The following is a 21,669-nucleotide window of genomic DNA, read 5'->3' as shown; positions in this document are numbered from 1 at the left end:
ACTTGTTAATTATAAGTTTTAAATGTAGTTTTTAACACATCTCTGCTCCAACCATTAAATAAAATAGTCTTTCCTTTTATTTGAAGGTCATATTTTTCTGTCTGTTTTTTCCTCCCTAGTGGTTTAACATCACACTAACTCATCAAAGGCTTTTTGTGACACAAAAATGGTATAAGGCTAGAATTACGAAGGTACTGGCCATGGCCTTAAGGTACATCCCCAGCATTTGCCTGATGTGAAAATGGCAAACCATTAGAAACCATGTTTAAGGCTGCCGATGGTGGGACTTTTTGAGATGATGTCTAAATTTGGAAGAAATAATAGTTATTTGAAACAATGGAAGAAGACATGAAATTTGGGGCCTCAATAAATCTGAAAAGATGGCAGTAAATGTAACTGCAGGCCATTAGTTTTTTTAAGCTTTCAAAATCTCTTTTGCAACTACCATCATCACTCACCTGGAGCACTAACAGCAACTGTGGTCACTACCTCTGTGTTAGGGTCATTGGGATCAAAAGGTAGTGGGTAGCCTCGGCATACTTCAAGCGTAACGGTCTCTGCAGGTGTTATGGACTGGAACATGCTCACCATATCATGATGAGTAAAGCCCAGTACACATGTCTCATTCACATACACCAGCACATCACCTATAAGAAAATTAAGAACACAAATAGCATCATTCTCGGCACAGATGGGGAAAATCAATGTCTGTTAAAAAAACTCCTGAATCAGTGAAAATAATATGTTAGGCTTGAAAACAATGGTATACAACTTTCAAATTTAAATTATAAACTAGGATTAGATACCCTATTATTTTAAATGTAAAGAATTTTCATGTTAATAGTAAGGTATGTGTAATATATTCATACAAACTATTACCTGCAGTTAGCCAGAGTAGAAAAGAAAAGTGAAACAAAAACAAGACCACTACAGCATAACTGTCCGCAAGGATCAGTATCCAGGGAGATACTTTTATAATCTGCTTTACATCGCACCAACACAGATAGGTCTTATGCCGATGATAGAGTAGGAAAGGGCTAGGAGTGGGAATGAAATGGCCATGGCCTTAATTGAGGTACAGCCCCAGCATCTGCCTGGTGTGAGAATGGGAAACCACGGAAAACTATTTTCAGGGCTGCCGACAGTGGGGTTCAAACCCACAACCTCCCGAAGGCAAGCTCTCAAATGCGTGCCCCCAACTGCACCGCCCACTCGCTCGGACCCAGGGAGCTTACCATGAATCCAAAACAATCATCAGTGGATCCAATTCACAATGCCTTCTTTTCTGAGATGATGCTTGTTACAAAAAGGGGTCCAATACCCAGGTCACCGGCCCATCATAATAGTATTAATCACTGGTGAAGCAGAACCATGGTGTTCCTACTTTAGTGGTGCTAATCACAGGTAACATAGACTCATGGTGTTCCACGCATGGTGGTACTAATCATAGATAATGCAGACCCAAGGTATGTCACACATAATGGCAGCACATGCAGGCAACACAGACCTATGGTGTTCCTCATATAAGGACACAAATTGCAAGCAACTCAGACCCATTGTGCTCTTCACATAGTAGGACTACTTACGGGCACTGGTATTCCAATGGTGATCCTCGTATAGTGGAACTCATCACAGGCCAGGTATACCAGGTGTATGCATAAGTTTTTGCCTGTTTTTGTGGTAAAGAAAAAACATAATTTTCCAGGGAAAATCATTTTTTGTTTATTCAAAATATTGGCCATCGGCTTCGCCCATCTTTCAGGTAAGTTATGAATACCATGCCAGAAAAACTGCTTGTCTTTTGCAGCAAACCATTTGTCGAGCCATTTTCTAACTTCCTCAAAATTCCTGAAGTGCCGCTCTATGATCGTGTGCCCCATTGATGCGAGAGGTGACAGTCAGATGGCGCCAGGTTGGGGCAGTACGGCGAGTGCAGAAGGATGTCCCATCCAAGTGATTTCAAGGTGTATTTCACTGTTTTGCTGTGTGAGACAGTGCACTGTCGTGTAACAAAATCACTTTGCCACGTCCTCTGGCCCATTCCGATAGTCTTTTGATCAACGCGTGATTTAATCATTTGTTGGCAATAACATTGTGCATTAACGGTTTCGCCAGGCTTCAAGAGTTCATAATACACAAAACTGGTCCGGTCCCACCAGACACAAAGCATGGTCTTCTTACTGAAGCGATTTGGCCTTGGTGTTGAAGGACCGGCTTTGCCAGGTGACAGGTACAATTTTCTCCACTTCGGCTTTTCAAAACAAATCCATTTTTAATCACCTGTCACAATTCGGTACAGAGATGATCTTCTTTCGTGGCATTGAAGCAGCATTTCACAAGTGACTTTGCGATTTTCCATTTGCTGTTCATTCAAATCGTGTGACCCATTTACCAAGTTTACTAATCTTCCCCATTGCTCGAAAATATTCTGCCTGTGCCAACTGCTGCTGAGTTTCAGTTGGGTCATCATCCAGTAATACTTGTAATTGCTAGTCTTTGCACTTTTCTGGTCAACCAGAGATCTGCCTTTCACATTTAAATCACCATGTTTAAACTGTCAAAACCCTGTCTCACATGTTCTAATCGATGGAGTGTGTTCACCGTATGTTTCTACCAGCAAATAATAGACTTTCTACAGGCTTTTTCTTTTGATTAAATAAGAAAAGCAGTGCATGCTGCAAATGTTCTTTTTCAGGCACAAACGTCAACATGATTACTGAACAATACAACAAAGACGCTAGTGTTTGGCAGACTCAATTTGTGTGTGTAGGTTAATGTCAGACGAACAAACTGACGTGTGTGTCAAATTCTATGCTGTGTACTGTTCGCTGGCGCCATCTCTTAGTGAAATCAGAAAAGAGTTACGCATATACCTAGGAGTCTTGTGTATGGCACCTTTTCCCACATATGTATGAAGATCAGGCCAGGACCATCCTGCTATCATATATAGGAGTAAACAGTACTACTTGCAACTGTCTGGCAGAGGGTCAAGCGGCCATTACCAAACTTGACACCCAAATAAGGAACCAACAACTACGGCAAAACGGAACAAATTAACTAGAAAGCAGAACATGGTCAGCAGTTTAGATGGCCGAAGAAGACCCTAGTCCGAACAGCAAATTAGACAGAAGTACTTCCTCCTTTCAGAAACTTCTGTACTTCAGTGAAGCAGTTGCAAAAGGTGTCTACTCCTGATGAGCAGTCTAAAGTTAAACTGGACAGTGGATCTAAAATGCCTATGTGAGTGGTGACCTCACCATAATAATAGCCTATATAAAATATGGTACTTCAAAACATGCATCGGAAAGGATAGGGCGCACCCTGAGTGACGTGCAGTTCCTTGTATACTAGGGTAACCATCATCGTAAAGATTCCACTTTTCACTAAAATTTGTATGACTGCCAATTATGCTTGGCATCATGTTATCCTTAGCTGACTTCTTTGCTAGATTCAATTTCCTAGTAAGTTACTTCAATTTTTTCTTACTTCCACAGCCGATCAGTGTCAGCAGTACACTTTCCCGGTCTGTATACTCTGAAGCTGATTGCTGTCTTACTGATTTTATGAAAAAGCATTCCCAAAACTAGACAAAGCCACATCAGTTGCCGCTAGACACCTCGAAGGACACAGTAGGTTGATGACACAAGACTTTGCTGTCCATCTTATAAAACTATCAAGGTCTTTTTGTTGTTGCTCAGAGTCCTGTGATAATAATTACAGCGTGTGGCCTCCGAAGCCAGGTGCACATCTTTAGAGTTGTCATATGACAGGCGATCTACGCGCCTATTAAACTGCGGCTCTATCTAAGATGAAACCTGATGCGTAAGTCGGCGCACACACACAGCCCCTGAACTGTCGGAATTAACCAACGAAAGTTAAGATCCCCGAACCGATTGTGACCCATCGAACTGAAGAACGACACAGGCTAACCATTTAGCCATGGAACCAGATATGCTCGTACAACACAACAGTATCAAAATATTGCAATCATAATATACGCCATTAACACAATCAGAAGCATGACTTTTACGCCATTTCATTTCATTTTTGCTTACATCTCGTAGTAATTCTAAAACTTTCAAGGTCAGTTCCCTTATTGCAAATTAATGATATACATGGATATTACAGCAACAACCAGTATTGTGGTAAAGATTCCGTAGACCCTTCGCAAACGATAGGTTAGAGATCCCACATGGCGTAGCTCGGACGATGTCACATAGGTTAGAAATTCAATATGGTGTGCCTCGGGTGATGTCACAGCGGGCTAAGCAATGCTGCAAGTGACTAATCTCATGTTTTAATCCGTATTGAAATCCATAATTTTAATGTATGTTCCTATTTAGCACATGTAATTGAGCCATGTATACAAGGATTTTATATTTTATGATTTTTGAATAGAATAAGTTTTAAGTTTGTCAAAAGTGTTCTAATGGTTCTTAAGTCTTTGTTACGTAAATAACAATTGTTTGAGATTCGGATTTGGCTGATGATGCTCTATAAGAGAGCGAAACATGTCCCATATGTAACTTTTTAACTAATGAAGTTATTTTAATGTAACAACATTATAATGTATTGAACAGGTGGATACATAATAAAACTTTATTATTGTATACTAAGCAATGCTGCCAAATTAGGAATAAGTTTCAAGACCAAGCTAGTGAAAAGATTATTCGCCTGGCTTCGTTACATCCGGTTTGTAATAGACAACTGGGCAGAGGGCAACAAAGTGGTCTACAGGCCTCTAGCATCCCACACACATCACAAGGTACGATGTGATTAATAACCCTGAGACTAATTAAAACATACCCGGCGCACGATCTAACTTTTTTAACTGCCCAACTTGCTCATTTTTAAAGAAGCTGGCAGCCCTGGTCATCCAATAGCAACACAGAAAATGGTGACAAATTTGAGTTTTACAGTGCTTCCGTTTTAATTCTTGTAAATAAGAATACTTCTAGGGGTCAGTTAGTGGGTCAAGAAGCGTTGGCGCCAGGAAGCTCGTAGTGAGGTAGCGAATGAATAACCTGCACGCAGCACTCCAGTCTACGAGATCCTTGTTCAAGACTAGCAACTCTTAATCGCTCGTACATTCTCGCTTAACAGGTTGCTGCCATTGTATGCTAGAGTATTCAGCTGTCCCTTTAAATTCAAAAAACTTTTGCGCATATTTTTCTTATGTATGATCGATGCGTGCGGGAAAATTTTGGCTGGGGACAAATTTTTTTTTTTGACAATCGATGCGATAAAACAATAGCTCGAGGAACGATAGATGCGAGGAAATATAACATTGGTTTATACGCAACATTATTGGGATGGAATAAATTGGACAATAAATATGGGAAAATGATGGTTCCGGAAACGATGGATCTAGGTTCTACTGCACTCACTTCGGAAAAGAAGAGCAGAGTTATGATGAAACATAGACCGAAAAAGTCCTCTTCAAAAAATTTTTTTTTAGAAATGAACATCTAAGAAAAACACACACATCACATATGAACAAGTGCTGTATATCAACAATTTTTAACATCTATTTAACTGAATAGCGAATTGTTTTAAATCAGGTTAGAACGTAAGTAGATCCGCCTTCCCTTCCAACTTCATAGCCTCACTCAACCCTCCCCACCTATTTTTTTAAAAATTAGTTTTGTTTTAAGCATAACAAAGGTACTATTCTAAGATGGTTTTTGAGAAGAAAATTCAATGTAATATCACCTAAGCAATGTCAATGTAGCTGAAGATGTTCTTAAGGAATGAAACCTATTATGCAAAAAACAAATTTGCTTAAAGCAAAAATATATCATCAAACGGTTGGAAGTTTACTTTTATTGATTTAATGTAAACAAGATTTGATACGGGAAATGAAGCAGATTTCTTGCAGTAAGAAGTATGTTCCGAGCTGTCAGTGGAGGGATGTCCGGCTCCATGGCTAAATGGTTAGCGTGCTGGCCTTTGGCCACAGGGGTCCCGGGTTCGATTTCCGGCAGGGTCGGGAATTTTAACCATAATTGGTTAATTTCGCTGGCAGGGGGACTGGGTATATGTGTCGTCTTCATCATCATTACATCCTCATCACGATATGCAGGTCGCCTACGGGCGTCAAATCGAAAGACCTGCATCTGGCGAGCCGAACTTGTCCTCGGACACTCCCGGCACTAAAAGCCATACGCCATTTATTTTTAGTGGAGGGATGGCATGGAGTACAGGAATAAGAAAGAGTGATGCTATTAAAAGATTCAAGGATCATAATATTATGAAAATAAAGTTGAAATTCAAGAGGACAAATTAAGGCAAATATTCATTTATAGGACGCGGAATAAGGGATTGGAATAATGTATCTCGGGAAATGTTTCATAAGTTTCCAAGTTCTTAGAAAACATTTATGAAACGGCTTGGTAAAAAATTGATATGGAATCTGCCATCTAGGGAACAGTAAGGAATGCTGCATTGATCACTGACTGCGTATCATATATAAACTACATACTGCACTTGCAATGAGAGGTCACCGACTGAACAACTGCATATCATACAAACGGTTGGAAGTTTTTTTTAATGTCAATTTTCACATATTACAACTACAGAAGTCATGGTATTTCACAGCACAAGAATCTACATACCTTAAAAATGGATTGTACTGACAGTTCAAACATCCCTGCTTTTTTTCAGGCTTTTCTATCACAAGTCTAGGGGAGGTATACTTGGGTGCCAAAGCTATATTCAAGTCGGTATCTCCCTTACAACATTCAGGCCATCATACAAACACTTTCATATCAGGTGCTTAATGAAAGAATCTGCCAAAAAAAAAAAAAAAAAAAAAAAAAAGACAGTGGCGAGACAACACTGACAGTGCAGGGCACTGAGAACCAAATCACTCATCGTCGGCTGCAACGCTGGTGGTGCCATTTATTGAACAAATTCAACACAGATTAACTCTCCTCTAATACCGCAATATGTTTTTAAATGTCGATTTTCACATATTACAACTACAGAAGTCATGGTATTTCACAACACAAGAATCTACATACCTTAAAAAAGGATTGTACTGACAGTTCACATATCCCTGCATTTTGACAGGCTTTTCTATCCCAAGTCTAGGAGAGGTATACTTGAGGCCAAAGCTATATTCAAGTTGGTATCTCCCCTAACCATTCAGGCCACCAGTTGAAATTTGGCAGAAATGTTTCTCCAATATCTTCACTTTCATCAGCTTACCCAACTATTCCGTTTGTGTTAAGTTTGGTAGGCACAAAGAGAGACAACAGTTTAAAATTACTAATGCACAAGCCATCATATGCAGAAAAAGTGAAGAAATAACCCTTACCAGTCTGCAATTTGCCATCCAACCATGCTGGACCATTTGGGACAACTGATTTAATCTGCAAAAATTCTTCCTCAGTATCATCGCCACCAACAATCGTAAAGCCTAATCCACGGGAAGACTTCACCAAAGTAGTCCGAATTCTTTCACCCCTTAGTTCATTTGGATTACGTGTGAAGAAATCTGAAAGTATTATGAGGACATTTAAAGACAGAAGTTACAGCACTTTTTGAACACAGAATTGCACAAATATTAAAACCAAAAAATGCATACATACATACATCATTATAGACCGTTACGCCTTTCAGCGTTCAGTCTGCAAGCCTCTGTGACTAAATGTCGTAACAATTTTCTATTTTTTTTCTTTTCCTAGTTGTTTTAAGTCGCATCGACACAGACAGGTCTTACGGCGACGATGGTATAGGAAAGGCCTAGGTGTTGGAAGGAAGCAGCCATGGCCTTAATTAAGGTACAGCCCCAGCATTTGCCTGGTGTGAAAATGGGAAACCAAGGAAAACCTCCTTCAGGACTGCTGACAGTGGCATCCAAACCCACTATCTCCAGGATGCAAGCTCACAGCCGCATGCCCCAGACCGCACGGCCTACTCTATTTTTAACTAATGCTTAGGCCTCTTTCTCCTTCTTTCCGATGAGGCCTGCGAAGGACCACGTTTCAATTTCAATTCAGTTCTTCATACTGTGTTATTTTCTCTTCCGCTCCTTCCAATATTCTTTCATCCTTTCACTATGCCGTTTCCTTCTGTCCTCGGACCACTTCGCACCAGGCTTCTTGTTCAATCTTCCTTGGAATCCTTCCATACTTACTACCCTCCTTCTAAAAATTTCTCTGTCCATAGTTTCTTCTTCTCTTATATTATTTCTTTCTAAATCTTTCCTTACTTCTTGAATCCAGCTAGTTGTTGCCTTTTTGTCCCAAAAGTAACTGAAAATCCTTTTTGTTAATCTGGAGTCATTAATTCTGTAAATATGTCTGAAAAATTGCAATCTCCTTTTTCTTATGGTTTCTGTAATGTTTTCTATGTTCCTGTATATTTCACCATTAGATCTTAATTTCCATACTTCTGTTGTTTTCACACGCCCTAAGATTTTTCTCATGATTCTCCTTTCTAGTACCTCAAGTTTATCTAATCTATAGTTTAGTACCAGGCATTCACTTGCATATAAGCATTCCGGTTTCACCACTGTAGTACAGTGCCTTATTTTAAGATTTTTAGACAGACACCTTTTGTTACAAAAATTCTTTGTGATACCATATGCTCTTTCCATCTTGTGAACCCTTTCTTCTACTGCAGATTTGCCTAAACCATTTTCTTGAATTATTTCTCTCAGATATCTGAATTTCGTTACTCTTTCTACTGGACCAATATCTGTTGCCAAAAATTTTGGAGCATTCTTGATGTTTGTAATAACGGAGATTCTCAAACCTGTCTTGTTGGCTATTTCTTCCAAGAGATTGATTTGTGTTGTTGCACTTGTTAGGTTTTCTGACAATGTATCGAAATTCGTCTGCAAATGCTAGACAATTTATTTCAATGCCTTTGTTTTTTTCCCCCCAAAGTTACCGGCAAAATGTTATGCTCTTTAAGCTTTACGTTCCAAATTCTTACAATTTTCTCTAGAACACAGTTGAATAGAAGGGGTGACAGACCGTCACCTTGCCGTACCCCTGTATTTATCTTAATAGGTTTGGATATCGCACCCGTAAATCACACCTTTGAAATTGTGTCAGTAAGGGTTTCACATATTAGGTTTGCCAATTTAGTTCTCACTCCAAATTCACGAATTGTTTTATCTATGGTTTCTCTATCAACCGAGTCAAAGGCCTTTCTAAAACCTACAAAAGTCACAACAATGTCTTTTGAATTCAATATCCTATGGCGAATTATGGATTTTAAGTTAAATATTTGTTCTGAACAAGATCTACCTTTTCGAAATTCAGCTTGATATTCACCCAGTTCCTTGTAAAATGATGTTTCTACTCTATTCAGCAATATTTTTGAAAATACCTTGTATGCGATTTGCAGAAGAGATATGCCTCTGTAGTTATCAACCTTTTGTTTGTCCCCTTTTTTATGCAATGGGTGTATTAGAGCCACTTTCCATTCTTTTTATTTTTTTTTATTTTTTTATTTGCTTTACGTCACACTAACTACTTTTTTTAAGGTCTTCGGAGACGCCGAGGTGCCGGAATTTAGTCCCGCAGGAGTTCTTTTACGTGCCAGTAAATCTACCGACACGGGGCTGTCGTATTTGAGCACCTTCAAATACCACCGGACTGAGCCAGGATCGAACCTGCCAAGTTGGGGTTAGAAGGCCAGCGCCTTAACCGTCTGAGCCACTCAGCCCGGCTTTCCATTCTTCTGGAATCCTCTCTGTTCTCCAAATCTCTTCAAAGATTAACTGCAGCTCTTCAATGACTTTTGACTGACACCATTTGAAAAGTTCAGCCGTTATAGAGTCTTCTCCACAAGCTTGATTATTTTTCAGATTGTTAATTACTTCTCTAATTTCTTCAACAGTGGGTGGTATATCTTCTTCCAGATTTTCAGTTGTTTGAGAGAATTCCCACTTATGGTCGGGTTCAGGGCAGTTTAAAAGTTGATCAAAGTGCTTTGCAAGTATATCACAATTCACAGCATTGCTTAGGCCAAGTCTACCATTTTCATCTTTGAAGCATAAGCTAGGTGCTTTATACCCCTTTAACTGACTCTTTAAAAGTCTGGTAGAAGTTTTGAAAATTATATTTAACAGAACTGTCTTGCAGGTCAATAAGTTGTGATTTTTCGGAAGTTCTTTTCACTCCCCTTATTATTCTAGCAGTGTCTTTCCTTTGCTGTTTGAATTGGTCATAGTGCTCAGTCTTTCCAAAGGTTTTAAACATTTTCCATTGTTTTATTCTCTCTTCTAATGCATATTCACATATTTGATTCCACCAAGGTTTCTTTTTAGGTTTGACTAGCCCAAATGTTTTCTGGGCTGCACTGGTTATTTCTTTAGATAAATTTTGCCACTTCCCATGATGAGCTACTTTTATTTCTTCCTGAAATGCTTCCAATGTTTCTTGTGTAATTTGAAGTCTGTCTGTGTTATATTTGTTTACTCTTTCCCTTCTTCTGTGATTTCTGTTAGGTAATAATTTTAGTTTGATTTTAGACAAGTAGTGATCGGAATCAAATTCTCTGCTTCTTACTACCTTGACATTCATAATTTCTTTCATGTTTCTTTTGGATACAGCTACATGATCCAGTTGAAATTCACCTAGTAATGGATTTGGAGAAATCCATGTTTTAGCTTTCCTTGGCAATTTCTTGAAGAAAGTTGACATTAACTTCAACTGAAAATTTTTACATATGGTAACTAATCTCATTCCATTGATGTTTGTTCTTTGGTGTGTGGCATATTCTCCCACTATTGGTCTATACACTCACACTCTATTTGGGCATTGAAATCGCCAAGTAATATCACCACATTTGATTTTGGAATTTTAGATAATTCATCATCCAGCAGTGTCCAGAATTCCTCTACTTTATTTGGGTTCCTTTTGTTGTCTTCATTTATTGGTGCATGACAGTTAATAAGAGTATATTTTTTATTTTTGCAGTTCATTGTTAAAAGAGATTTAAATCATTAGAAACTGAGTCTAACCATTGTCATTTTGGTCTTGCTCTACCACTCTTAGACTACATAACAGTCCATTATTCTGCTAGGTAACCTACCCCCCTCCATTCACTTCACACAATCACACCACCGAAGTCAGTTTGTGTGTATAGCTTCATCCATTGATTTCAATCCTAACTTAGCCTTTATCTCCTCATTCTGAGTAACCTCGTACCATTGTTCCCCCCTGTTTTACCAACAATCACTCTTGCTACTTTCATGTCCGTTACTTCTAACTTATGAATAAGATATCCTGAGTCCACCCAGCTTTCGTTCCCGTAAAGGAAAGTTGGTCTGAAAACAGACCAATGTAAAGATAGTTTTGCCTGGGAGCTAACTTACAGAATACTGTTGATCACAACTGCAAGCTCACTGCATTAGCTTTACTGCACATTGATTCAATCTCACTTTCTTAACATCCTGGGAGATCACACAACCTAAATACTTGAAATTATCTACCTGTTCCAGCTTTGTATCACCAATCTGACACTCAATTCTGTTGAATTTCTTGCTTACTGACATCAATTTAGTCTTTGAAAGGCTAATTTTCATACCATAACCATTGCAGCCATTTTCAAGTTCCAAGATATTAGACGGCAGGTTTTCAGCACAATCTGCCATTAAGACCAAGTTGTCAGCATAGGCCAGACTGCTTACTACATTTCCACCTAACTGAATCCCTCCTTGCCACTTTATATTTTTCAGCAGATGATCCATGTAAACTATGAACAACAAAGGTGAAAGTTTACGGCCTTGTCTAACCCCAGTGAGTACCCTGAACCAAGAACTCATTCTACCATCAATTCTCACTGCAGCCCAACTGTCAACATAAATGCCTTTGATTGATTTCAATAATCTACCTTTGATTTCAAAGTTCCTCAGTATGATGAACACCTCATCCCCCGGTACCCTGTCATATGCTTTCTCTGGATCTACGAAACATACACAACAGTCTATTCCTCTCGTAGCATTTTTCAATTACCTGGCGCATACTGAAAATCTGATCCTGACAGCTTCTCTGTGGTCTGAAACCACACTGGTTTTCAACCAACTTCCTCTCAACGAATGATCGCACCCTCCCTTCCAAGATGCCAGTGAATACCTTGCCCGGTATACTAATCAATGAGATACCTCTCTAGTTATTGCAAACCTTCCTGTTCCCTTGCTTATAGATAGGTGCAATTACTGCTTTTGCCCAATTTGAAGGTACCTTACCAACACTCCGTGCTAATCTTATTATTCTATGAAGCCATTTCATCCCTTCCTCCCACTGCACTTCACCATTCCAAAACTGCATATTGAAATCAATTTAACTCCCAAATTCTCACTCGCTACTCTTGGTGTGGAAGGGTATTCCATCAAATTGCAGCTAACATAAGAAGTAGAAATGGATTAACAAATTACAAATAAAAAGTCTAAAAGGAGAAAAAAGAAAGAAGTCCATTGAATGCCTATTTTTTTCCCCTACATATTTCTATTGAACGCAAAATGAATTTGTGACCTAATTTTGATCTAGTATTACACTGCTTACATTACACTCTAAACTGTGATAATTTATTTTCCTGATTCAATGAACATCAAAAATACCAGCATTGGTAATGTCTTGTGGCAGTGTTCGTAAGTGGGACTGTTGTTTTAATTCTATTTGGTTGTGGGCAGTATCAGAATGCAGATTCATGTTATTGTGTAGGGTATCAGCATATTGTTGATTAGGTTATCCTTTGGGACATCAAGCCTGTAATCCATCCTTGCAATTTCACCTGTTTCTACTTGCACAGCCTACCTATGTACAAACTGCCATAACTAATTTTAACACATTCTCCTGCATCAACACAATGCCGAACCATTTAATGTCCATTTTGGAAACAAACCAACAGTGGCACCAGTTGATCATCTCAGAATTTGTCTGCATGTAGGTCAGTCAACATTCTACCTCTTTTGCAGTTAAACTATATTTGACACAACAGAGCCAAAAGGACAGATGATGGCATGAAATTCACAATTAGTGAAAGCCGTCTATCAAGCAATCAAAAATGACCACTGTCTTTGCACGTCAATGGTAGATAGAAGATAGTTGAATTTCATCACTTGCAGCAGATCCTTGCAATCACTTAAATTGTTCCAATTTCTTGTGTGTTTAATGCCATATTCCATTTTTATTTTATTTTTCCGTTGAATTGCAGCCTATACTGTACAAATCATTCCTTCCTTTCTAAGTAGGAGATCAAGTTTGTTTTCAAGTGGACCAGAACGTATTTGAAGATCTTCATCGAATGTCTTAACTCCTTAACTGGGTTTGACGCCTAAAGGTGTCAACAGCTGTCGCACGAGTATTGGGTTTGACGCCTTTAGGCGTTCTTGTACTTCTAAATGTGTTCTTACGTAGGGTTAGCTGCCTATAGGCGTCTGACTATTCCTAATTACTTCTGCCATCCGTAATTTAAAAGAAATTACATTCATATTAGATGTGATTATTGCTATCCTATTCATTTCTATCCGGTCTCACGCCAGTCGGGTAGGTCGCGCCTAGGCGGCAGTCCAACAGCTGTCTCGCGTTGCCTCGTACGGTCCGCGCCAAATTCTTTGTACATAATTTATTTGTGTATATGTACATTGAAATAACTAAATTTGCGAGTTGTTGTCATTGTTGTTGTTGTTACTACGATACAGTTGTTTTGTGAACTCCATTGTCCATGTTCTGATAACTTTTTGTAAATTGGTCTGTATGTGATGGTAAACTGTTCCGTGTGACGTGATAATGGCTCGGTTAGGAAAGATGTTGAATTATCTGAGAATTTGCCAACCGTATGTAGGAATCACTCAAGAAAACGTTGTGCTGTATGCCTGTCAAACTAGAGGTGACGGGAAACTGTCTACTTCTGTGAGGAATGTGACGTGGTACTTTGTGCTTGCCCTTGCTTCCGTATTTACCACAGTGCGCAATTTCTGAATGACCTATGGACCAGAAAGTATGTAGAACCTATTGATGCATATCTGAAAACTTGAAAAATGTCATCATAATAATGAAAGGAACACTTTTTAATAACATAATGCTATTGAATTTCTACTATATCACTCATAATTTAAATAAATCAAGTAAAATATATTTTTCTGTTGGGTATTTACATCTACGCCGGCCCGTGGTGTAGGGGTGCCTGCCTCTTACCCGGAGGCCTCGGGTTCGATTCCCGGCCAGGTCAGGGATATTTACCTGGACCTGAGGGCTGGTTCGATGTCCACTCAGCCTACGTGATTAGAATTGAGAAGCTATCTGACGGCGAGATAGCGGCCCCGGTCTCAAAAGCCAAGAATAACTGCCGAGAGGATTCGTCGTGCTGACCAACAACACCTCGTAATCTGCAGGCCTTCGGGCTGAGCAGCGGTCGCTTGGTAGGCCAAGGCCCTTCAAGGGCTGTAGTGCCATGGGGCTTGTTTTTGTTTTTTGTATTTACATCTGCCGCACGCTACTGTACCCATTCCAAAAGTGCGTGTTGCACTGAATAATTACCCACTGGCTGGTTGACGTTATGCATCTATTCCCCAGTTAAGGGGTTAAAAGTCCAATCAGGTGGTTAATTAATACACTTGGTAGGACTTACCTTTCCTTTGAGCATGTTGCCAGTTAAGTCTACATTCATTACTAAAGGATTTAGCTGAACAGCAGTATTACCCAGCCTGCTGCATTTCGCCTTATGGAGTACCACAGCTCACCCGGAATGTTGCCGAAGCCACCAAATTTTCCAGAATTCGTCTGCTACAAAGCAGTCCCGATATTGTGGACAATTTGCTCAATGAGTCCGGCAATTACATTTGGATCAGTGGGTGGAAGAATTCCAGCATTCTCAGTCTTCCTGTAACAGCAAAATTTCTGCTTTATCCTTGATACCATAGAAATGTTGGATGTCTTCCATTTTGCAATACTTTATTTGGAAAAATCAGTAGAAGTCATGTTCACTTCTGTGTATATTAAGTTTCTCGAGAAGTTCCAAGTACCGAGTGGCTTTTTTGGTTGCCACATCATCCTTGCCCTAGTATAGGCTGATTTGTAGGCGTCTCAACAAGACTTTGTCGTTGAGGATTTCATGATCTAGTGGTTTCTTCTTGCATACATATTCTATTCTTGACGTTTCTGTACCAAAATAATGTACCTTTTCAATTCATCACTCCTGGCTTTGTTGTTCCAAAAATGGAATGTGCAGCTTCTTTAACCTTCGATCAGCTTTCTTTCACCAAGGTAATCAGCAGCAACATTATTAAATTTTCAGCGCACCTATTCAAGCTACACTTTCTGTTTTCACTGGCTTAGTGTGTAACGTGCAGAAGATGAAACTCTTCTCCCTTTTCTTATCTTTATCTGGCTTTCTTCTTATCCTACACTTTCCACATCAAGACTGAAGATCTGTCAAGAAGGACCCTCAATGAGCACTTCTACCAATTGTACAGATGAAGCTGAGAAGAAATTATGACAGTGGTGGTGGCTATTGCTTTAAGATGTGATCAATAACACTGTGACAAATTAAAATGTAACAGGCGCACGCCGTAACTTTTTAAACTGCCCGATTTTCTCATTGTCTTATTCAAAATAGATTATTCTTAAAGATTTAAGCCACGAATATGGTGGTCATGCAGCGCTGGTCTTTGCCATACAACAGGCGGTCTCATAAGGCTTCAGATTTCTTCTACCAGAATAGCTAAATTTGAAAGATAATTCTACAAGTTAATGCTTTTAAATGTTCTGATTTGCATTTAGTACCAATCCTTTTCCGATGCCAGAATTTTGATCTCCCCAGTCACCACACTGAAACTACCAGATTCCAACAATGCTTGCAATGTTGTTCAAGTAAGGTCGTTCATATTTAACTTTGCTGAAGGATCATTTGCAAGATGTGTTATACTATATATTTGTTCTATGTTTTCTCAACAGTTAAATACGTTTTGAACAGTTTTAAATACGGTCAGCAACAATGGACATTGATTCCGTACGAGATGTTAATGGCAGGCTTGTCAGTTTCAAGTTTATTTTCCATTTTTTTAACATTGAAGACAAAAGTTTTTGCAAGAAGTGAGGTTAACTTTGTGTAAATAATGCATGTATATGTATTTATATATTTTGCATTTCTCAATTAGCCCTTAAAAAAGACATTTGGGTTTTTCCATTTTTTCAATTTCTGAATTTTGAGTTTTTTAATCTACCACAGGATTTATGGCCGATGACTTAAAGAGAGACGATACATGTCCCTAATATTTTTAATATGCTTTTAATTAAATAGTTCACTTGTAAAGTTATGTGTATTGATTGGGTGGACGAAAACCTAACATTGTTTCTTGGTTTTAAAAAATACCTTCTCGAAAATTCTAGAGTGCTTAATAACATGATTATAATGTACAGAATATTCTACAGTCACCTGGTGCCATTCTGGAAGTTACAGTGTGTTTCAAAATACCGTAGTGGATTACAAATTATATATACAGGTGAGAAAAAATTATATAAAATTAATTTACAGGTATTTACATTAACTGAAATCATAAATATTTATGTACAGCACATGTTTCATGACACAACCTCACAAACAACGTGATCGTATCGTAATAATAATACAAATACTAACTGGATGTAACACTTTATAGCCATACATACAAGTAGTAGCAGCAGCAGCAGCAGCAGCAGCAGCAGCAGCAGCAGCAGTAGTAGTAGCAGCAGCAGCAGTACTCGGAGTCAACTCAAGTTCTGAGCGGTTTATTTGATGTTATGTATGTCATAAACGCTGCTTACATTACCTGCCAAGTTCAGGACGAGAACCGAGATTGACAGGGGGAAAGAGGGGAAGTGTTCACATGGGGGAGAATATTTTCTTCAGTTTTCTTCACCTGATTACCGGTATAACATCAAAAGGGTCACTTAGGACTTGAGTTGACGCCGACTATAGTAGTAGTAATTCTACAGTGCTTCAACAACAATAATCATAATCGTAAAATAATAATAATAATAATAATAATAATGCAGAGGACCAGTCTTTGCAGAGCATCCATCAAATCATAAAGGACATACGGACAACAGAGCCCCTACCCAAAGGATGGACGTCTGCTGCGATTCATCCCCTCCACAAGAAGGGAAGTAAGACAGACCTCAACAATTATAGAGGTATTTCTTTGTTACAAATTACCTACAAGATATTCTCTGCAGCCCTGCTCAATAGAGTCACCCCACACAGCTAGACTCACAGTTAGGTGAATACCAAGCTGGTTTCCGTAACACTAGATCTTGTCCAGAACAGATACACAATCTTAAGAAAGTTCTCAATTACGAAAGCCGAGGTGGACATCCCTGTGTGGTGGTCCTAGTAGATTTTCAGAAAGCTTATGACTCTGTGGACAGAGACACCCTTTTTTCCATACTATGGGAACTTGGTCTGGATGGGAAGACCCTACAATTGGTTCAAGCCACTCTGAGGAACACGACGTCCAAGGTCAGGTTCAGAGGTGAACTATCCGAAAGCTTTCCAATCAGAACAGGAGTTAGACAGGGTGATGGTCTCTCCTGTATTCTCTTCAACTGTGTCCTGGAAGAGATCATTAGGGAATGGACACGATGCTACCACCGGGAGCTGGACTGAAGCTTGGGTACAAGAGAGACAACCTCACTGTCCCGTGCCTAGCCTTTGCCGATGACCTCATTCTACTGGCGAACAATATAGAGGAGGCTACCTACAACTTACAGAGTCTTTATAGTGTAGCAGTTAAGACTGGTCTGAAGAATCAGCGTCCAGAAGACTGAATTTATGACCAATATCAAGGAGGCCCCTTCTACAATTCCTTTCACAGACACTACCATACGAAAAATACCTGCAGTTAAGTACTTGGGAGAATGGATCACTGTGAATCAGAGTGGTAACCTAACCATAGATGTCAGATGTACGAAGTTTGAAAGGGCTTATCACTCGTGTCGTCGTATCTATTCATCTAAGTGCCTCTCCAAGAACCTCAAACTCAGACACTACAACTCGGTCGTCAAACCATCTGTTCTGTATGCTTCCAAGTGCCTTGTAATGGCTAGGAAGGGCCCGCTCAGAAAGCTGGAGTTAAAAGAGAGGAAGATCCTGAGGAGGATATTAGGAAGAGGAAGAGGAAGGAGGCACTTACAGAATCCGCCATAATGATGAACTGTATGAACACTAGGAGGACATTGTGAGGTCTATAAGGAAAAGGCGCCTGAAATTTATGGACACTTGGCCCGTCTGGATTCCAAAAGACTCACCAACAGGATATTCACAGTAACAGGAAGAGGCAAGGCTTCTAAGAACAAATGGATCACATCAGTTAAGTCAGATATGGAACAACTAAATATCCGACTGGGACAAACTCATGACCGACTACTGTTCCGTCAAGCCATCTGACACGGAGTTTTCCCAACGTCCCTTACTAAGTGGACAGAGGAGAGAAAGCTGGCTCATAGTCAGCAAATGAAGGAGTATTGGAAGACGAAGAAGAAGAAGAAAGCAACAACTTTACTGAAGAGTAGATATGAGCCCCGTGGTCCTCAGTAGGCCTAAACGACAAATAATAATAATAATAATAATAATAATAATAATGATAATAATTTGAGCTCAACACTTGCATTATTTACCCATGGGTGAAAGAATATTGTTTTCAAATTATATTTCTTTATCACACTTGCATCAATATCCCCCTATAACTTGAAACAATTTCTCCAATCCATCACACTTGTTGTCTTTGCCTTGGACATAGATTGTATCTTCTTTCTTCCTCGAAGTGCTCTCCTGCTCCTGACCAGCTTGTGCCCTGTCGGAGGTCAGGTTTGCCTCGCTGCCAGCCTCTCCCGCGATGATAGTCGATGTGTTGTCCTCACGATGAGCTGATGGTGCTGTGTCATTAGTAGTCTCTCCACCAGGCTTACTCTGTATGCGCAACGGTTGAATGACTCGCCGCAACTCCGATGCGTGGACCTTGACAGGAGGATTGATCTTTAGTAAGTTGACCCCATGGCCTAGCTGTTTATCCACCTTGATGGGACAAACCCACTTAGGTGTGCGACCTGCGTGAAACCCTCCAATCTTATTACTGACTAGGTGGTTACGTCGCAGTACTTGTTGGCCTGGTAGGAAGAACTGCATCTCTTCGACATCTTGGGCCCTGGCCTGCATAAGGCATCTCTTCTCAGCCAAAGCTTGCTTCTCCTTGATATTCTGCTGCTGCTGCCACTCTTCCAGGGAAAAAGCTATATCATCTTGGCCCAAAGTGGGTGGTGGACGAATCTCCCAATCCCCGGCGCCGTACAGCTGTCGACTAAGGAACAACTCCGCTGGGGAATAGCCGGTGACATGGTCAGTGCGTCATCGCAGAGCAAAGAGTGACCGAGGTATCTGACGGTCCCACAGTCGATGTTATTTGTCTATCAGGTGGACCCGTAGCATCCTTTTCCGCTCCTGGTTTCGTCATTCAGTTGGCCCTTGGGTTGTAGATAGGGGTGGTCCAGTCCTCCACACCACATTCTGCCACCTTTTGCTGCCACTTCCGCGATGTGAACTGACTTCCGTTGTCCGACAGAATGCACCGTGGATAACCGTAGCGGCTGAATACCTTGTCTTGTAGCAGGATGGTGATTCGTCCAGTCGTGGCTTCTGGTATTGGAAAGGCCTCAATCCATCTTGTGAAGAGGTCGGTGATTACTAGGAGTCCTGCCTGTTTTACCCCGTTGTGTACTAGAGTACGGTCACACCTTTTTTAAAAATATTATTATTAAAATATCAGTAGGTTTGTTGATAAAATACTTACAAAGATGGGATATTAAAGAGTCGTAACTTCAGCAGTGGTTATATTAGTGCAGGTAATTGACAGGGTATTTTAAATAGTAGTTCAACTGTCCTACCAATCACGAAGGTAATAACTTCTTTAAATAACGTGATACTGTTGTAAATTTTGTTTAAAGAAAGGATTTCAACAGAATATACAGTATTTCACTGGCGAAATAGTGAAAAGTTTATTGTTATTGATTACTGTCGCTCTTCATATTCAAATATTGCATTGTTGGTGTAGTGAAGTCAAGTAAATATAAATAAAATCAGATGATCCTGTATTCCAATCATTTGTAGTTCTAAGTAGGTAGTTAAAGTATCCATAATTTATATTTCGCTCCCTTGATTTTTCAGTATTTATGAGCGGTTAGCTAATAATAATAAAGTTCCTATATCCCAGTAATTGCAATTCAAGTCCCTGGAGTAGGAGTAGTTTTAACAGAAAATTTTTTGAGAAATTATTGTAGAAAATGTATTGTTGAGTAATTAAGCACACTTTTATTCTCCGTCCCATGGAGTAGGGAAAATAATAGTAATCCACCAGCTGTAATAATCACAAACACATTTCAGTTGAGAATATTGTAGTGAAGATACGGTATATTATATAGTATCTTGCCTGTTATATTCGTGTCTTTCTTTGTGTATGGTAACCGATTTGATACTTTAGCATTTAACCAAATGCAAGGTTTCATTTATATCAGAGCATAGTACGATAAAGTAGTACTAACAATCTTCTGTCTACGCATTTAACTTTGTTGATAATCCTCGAGGATGGTAGATCTTGTGAATTTCAAACTTTCGCCCTAATTGCAATTTTCAATTCTATTTGTGCTTAGTAATAACCTATTGTAATTAGGATACGTCTGAACGTAGTTTAAAATTATTCTAGTGTATTATAGTAACAGCCGGCCCCGTGGTGTAGGGGTAGCATTCCTGCCTGTTACCCGGAGGCCCCGGGTTCGATTCCCGGCCAGTTCAGGGATTTTTACCTGGACCTGAGGGCTGGTTCGAGGTCCACTCAGCCTATGTGATTAGAATTGAGGAGCTATCTGACGGTGAAATGGCGACCCCGGTCTAGAAAGCCAAGAGTAACGGCCGAGAGGATTCGTCGTGCTGACCACATGACACCTCGTAATCTGCAGGCTTTCGGGCTGAGCAGCGGTCGCTTGGTAGGCCAAGACCCTCCAAGGGCTGTAGTGCCATGGAGTTTGGTTTGTTTTTTATTATAGTAGGTATCTTATTATAAAACAGAGTGTTTATTCTATTACTGTGAAATATTTGTGTAGTATCTATAGTATCTGTGGTATCTGTACAAACTCTCTTACTAGAATTCTCTTGCAGTAATTAGGGTAGACTTAACTGCAGTTTAGAACTGTGTAGGCCTAATTCTTGTGTATTACCTTCGGTTTTCAGTAATTAACAGCAATTTTCATTCTGTTAGGGTGTTGTAGAAAAAAATTCATACAACTACGTAGTACTGTAGTGTAGCGGTAGCTTATATTAATTACCTTGTGGCTGTGTGACCTTTCTGAACTATCCTAGACAATATTTCTATCCTTTCATTTCCTTTCATTTTTATAGACAACATTTCCTTCCTTTCCTTTTTATTTCGCACAGAATAAGTTATTTTTTTATTTTCTTCTCATTATTCCGTAAAGAATGGCTAAGGAGAGCAAGTGTAGGGATTGCGGGTGTGGCGACGCATGAGGGGTATGAGGGAGGAATTGGAGAGTTTCAGGGAGATAATTAGGATTCTCACAGAAGACAGGAAAGACTATAGGCCTCCCTCAAACAATGTACAGGTTACAGTAGGTGTACAAGAGGGAGAGGAAGGAAAGGGGGGAGTTGTATAAGACAGGTGGT

At 39.7% G+C, this 21,669-nt stretch overlaps 1 protein-coding gene across 4 annotated transcripts in view; it reads right to left on the bottom strand.

Annotated features, from left to right (window-relative positions):
- Positions 1-21,669, bottom strand: part of Magi (membrane associated guanylate kinase, WW and PDZ domain containing protein magi) — a 670,891-nt gene that overhangs the window by 425,975 nt on the left and 223,247 nt on the right. For all 4 annotated transcript variants that reach the window (XM_068226155.1, XM_067140637.2, XM_068226156.1 and 1 more), the window contains 2 exons: positions 7,319-7,498; positions 459-647 (listed from right to left, as the gene is read on the bottom strand). In XM_068226155.1, coding sequence (XP_068082256.1) covers positions 459-647; positions 7,319-7,498 — 369 coding nt within the window. The remainder of the gene's footprint in view (positions 1-458; positions 648-7,318; positions 7,499-21,669) is intronic.

Source organism: Anabrus simplex, chromosome 2, assembly GCF_040414725.1.
Source record: "Anabrus simplex isolate iqAnaSimp1 chromosome 2, ASM4041472v1, whole genome shotgun sequence".
NCBI lineage: Eukaryota > Metazoa > Arthropoda > Insecta > Orthoptera > Tettigoniidae > Anabrus > Anabrus simplex.
The sequence above is the reverse complement of the archived record's forward strand: the minus strand, read 5'-3'. Positions and strand labels throughout refer to the sequence as shown.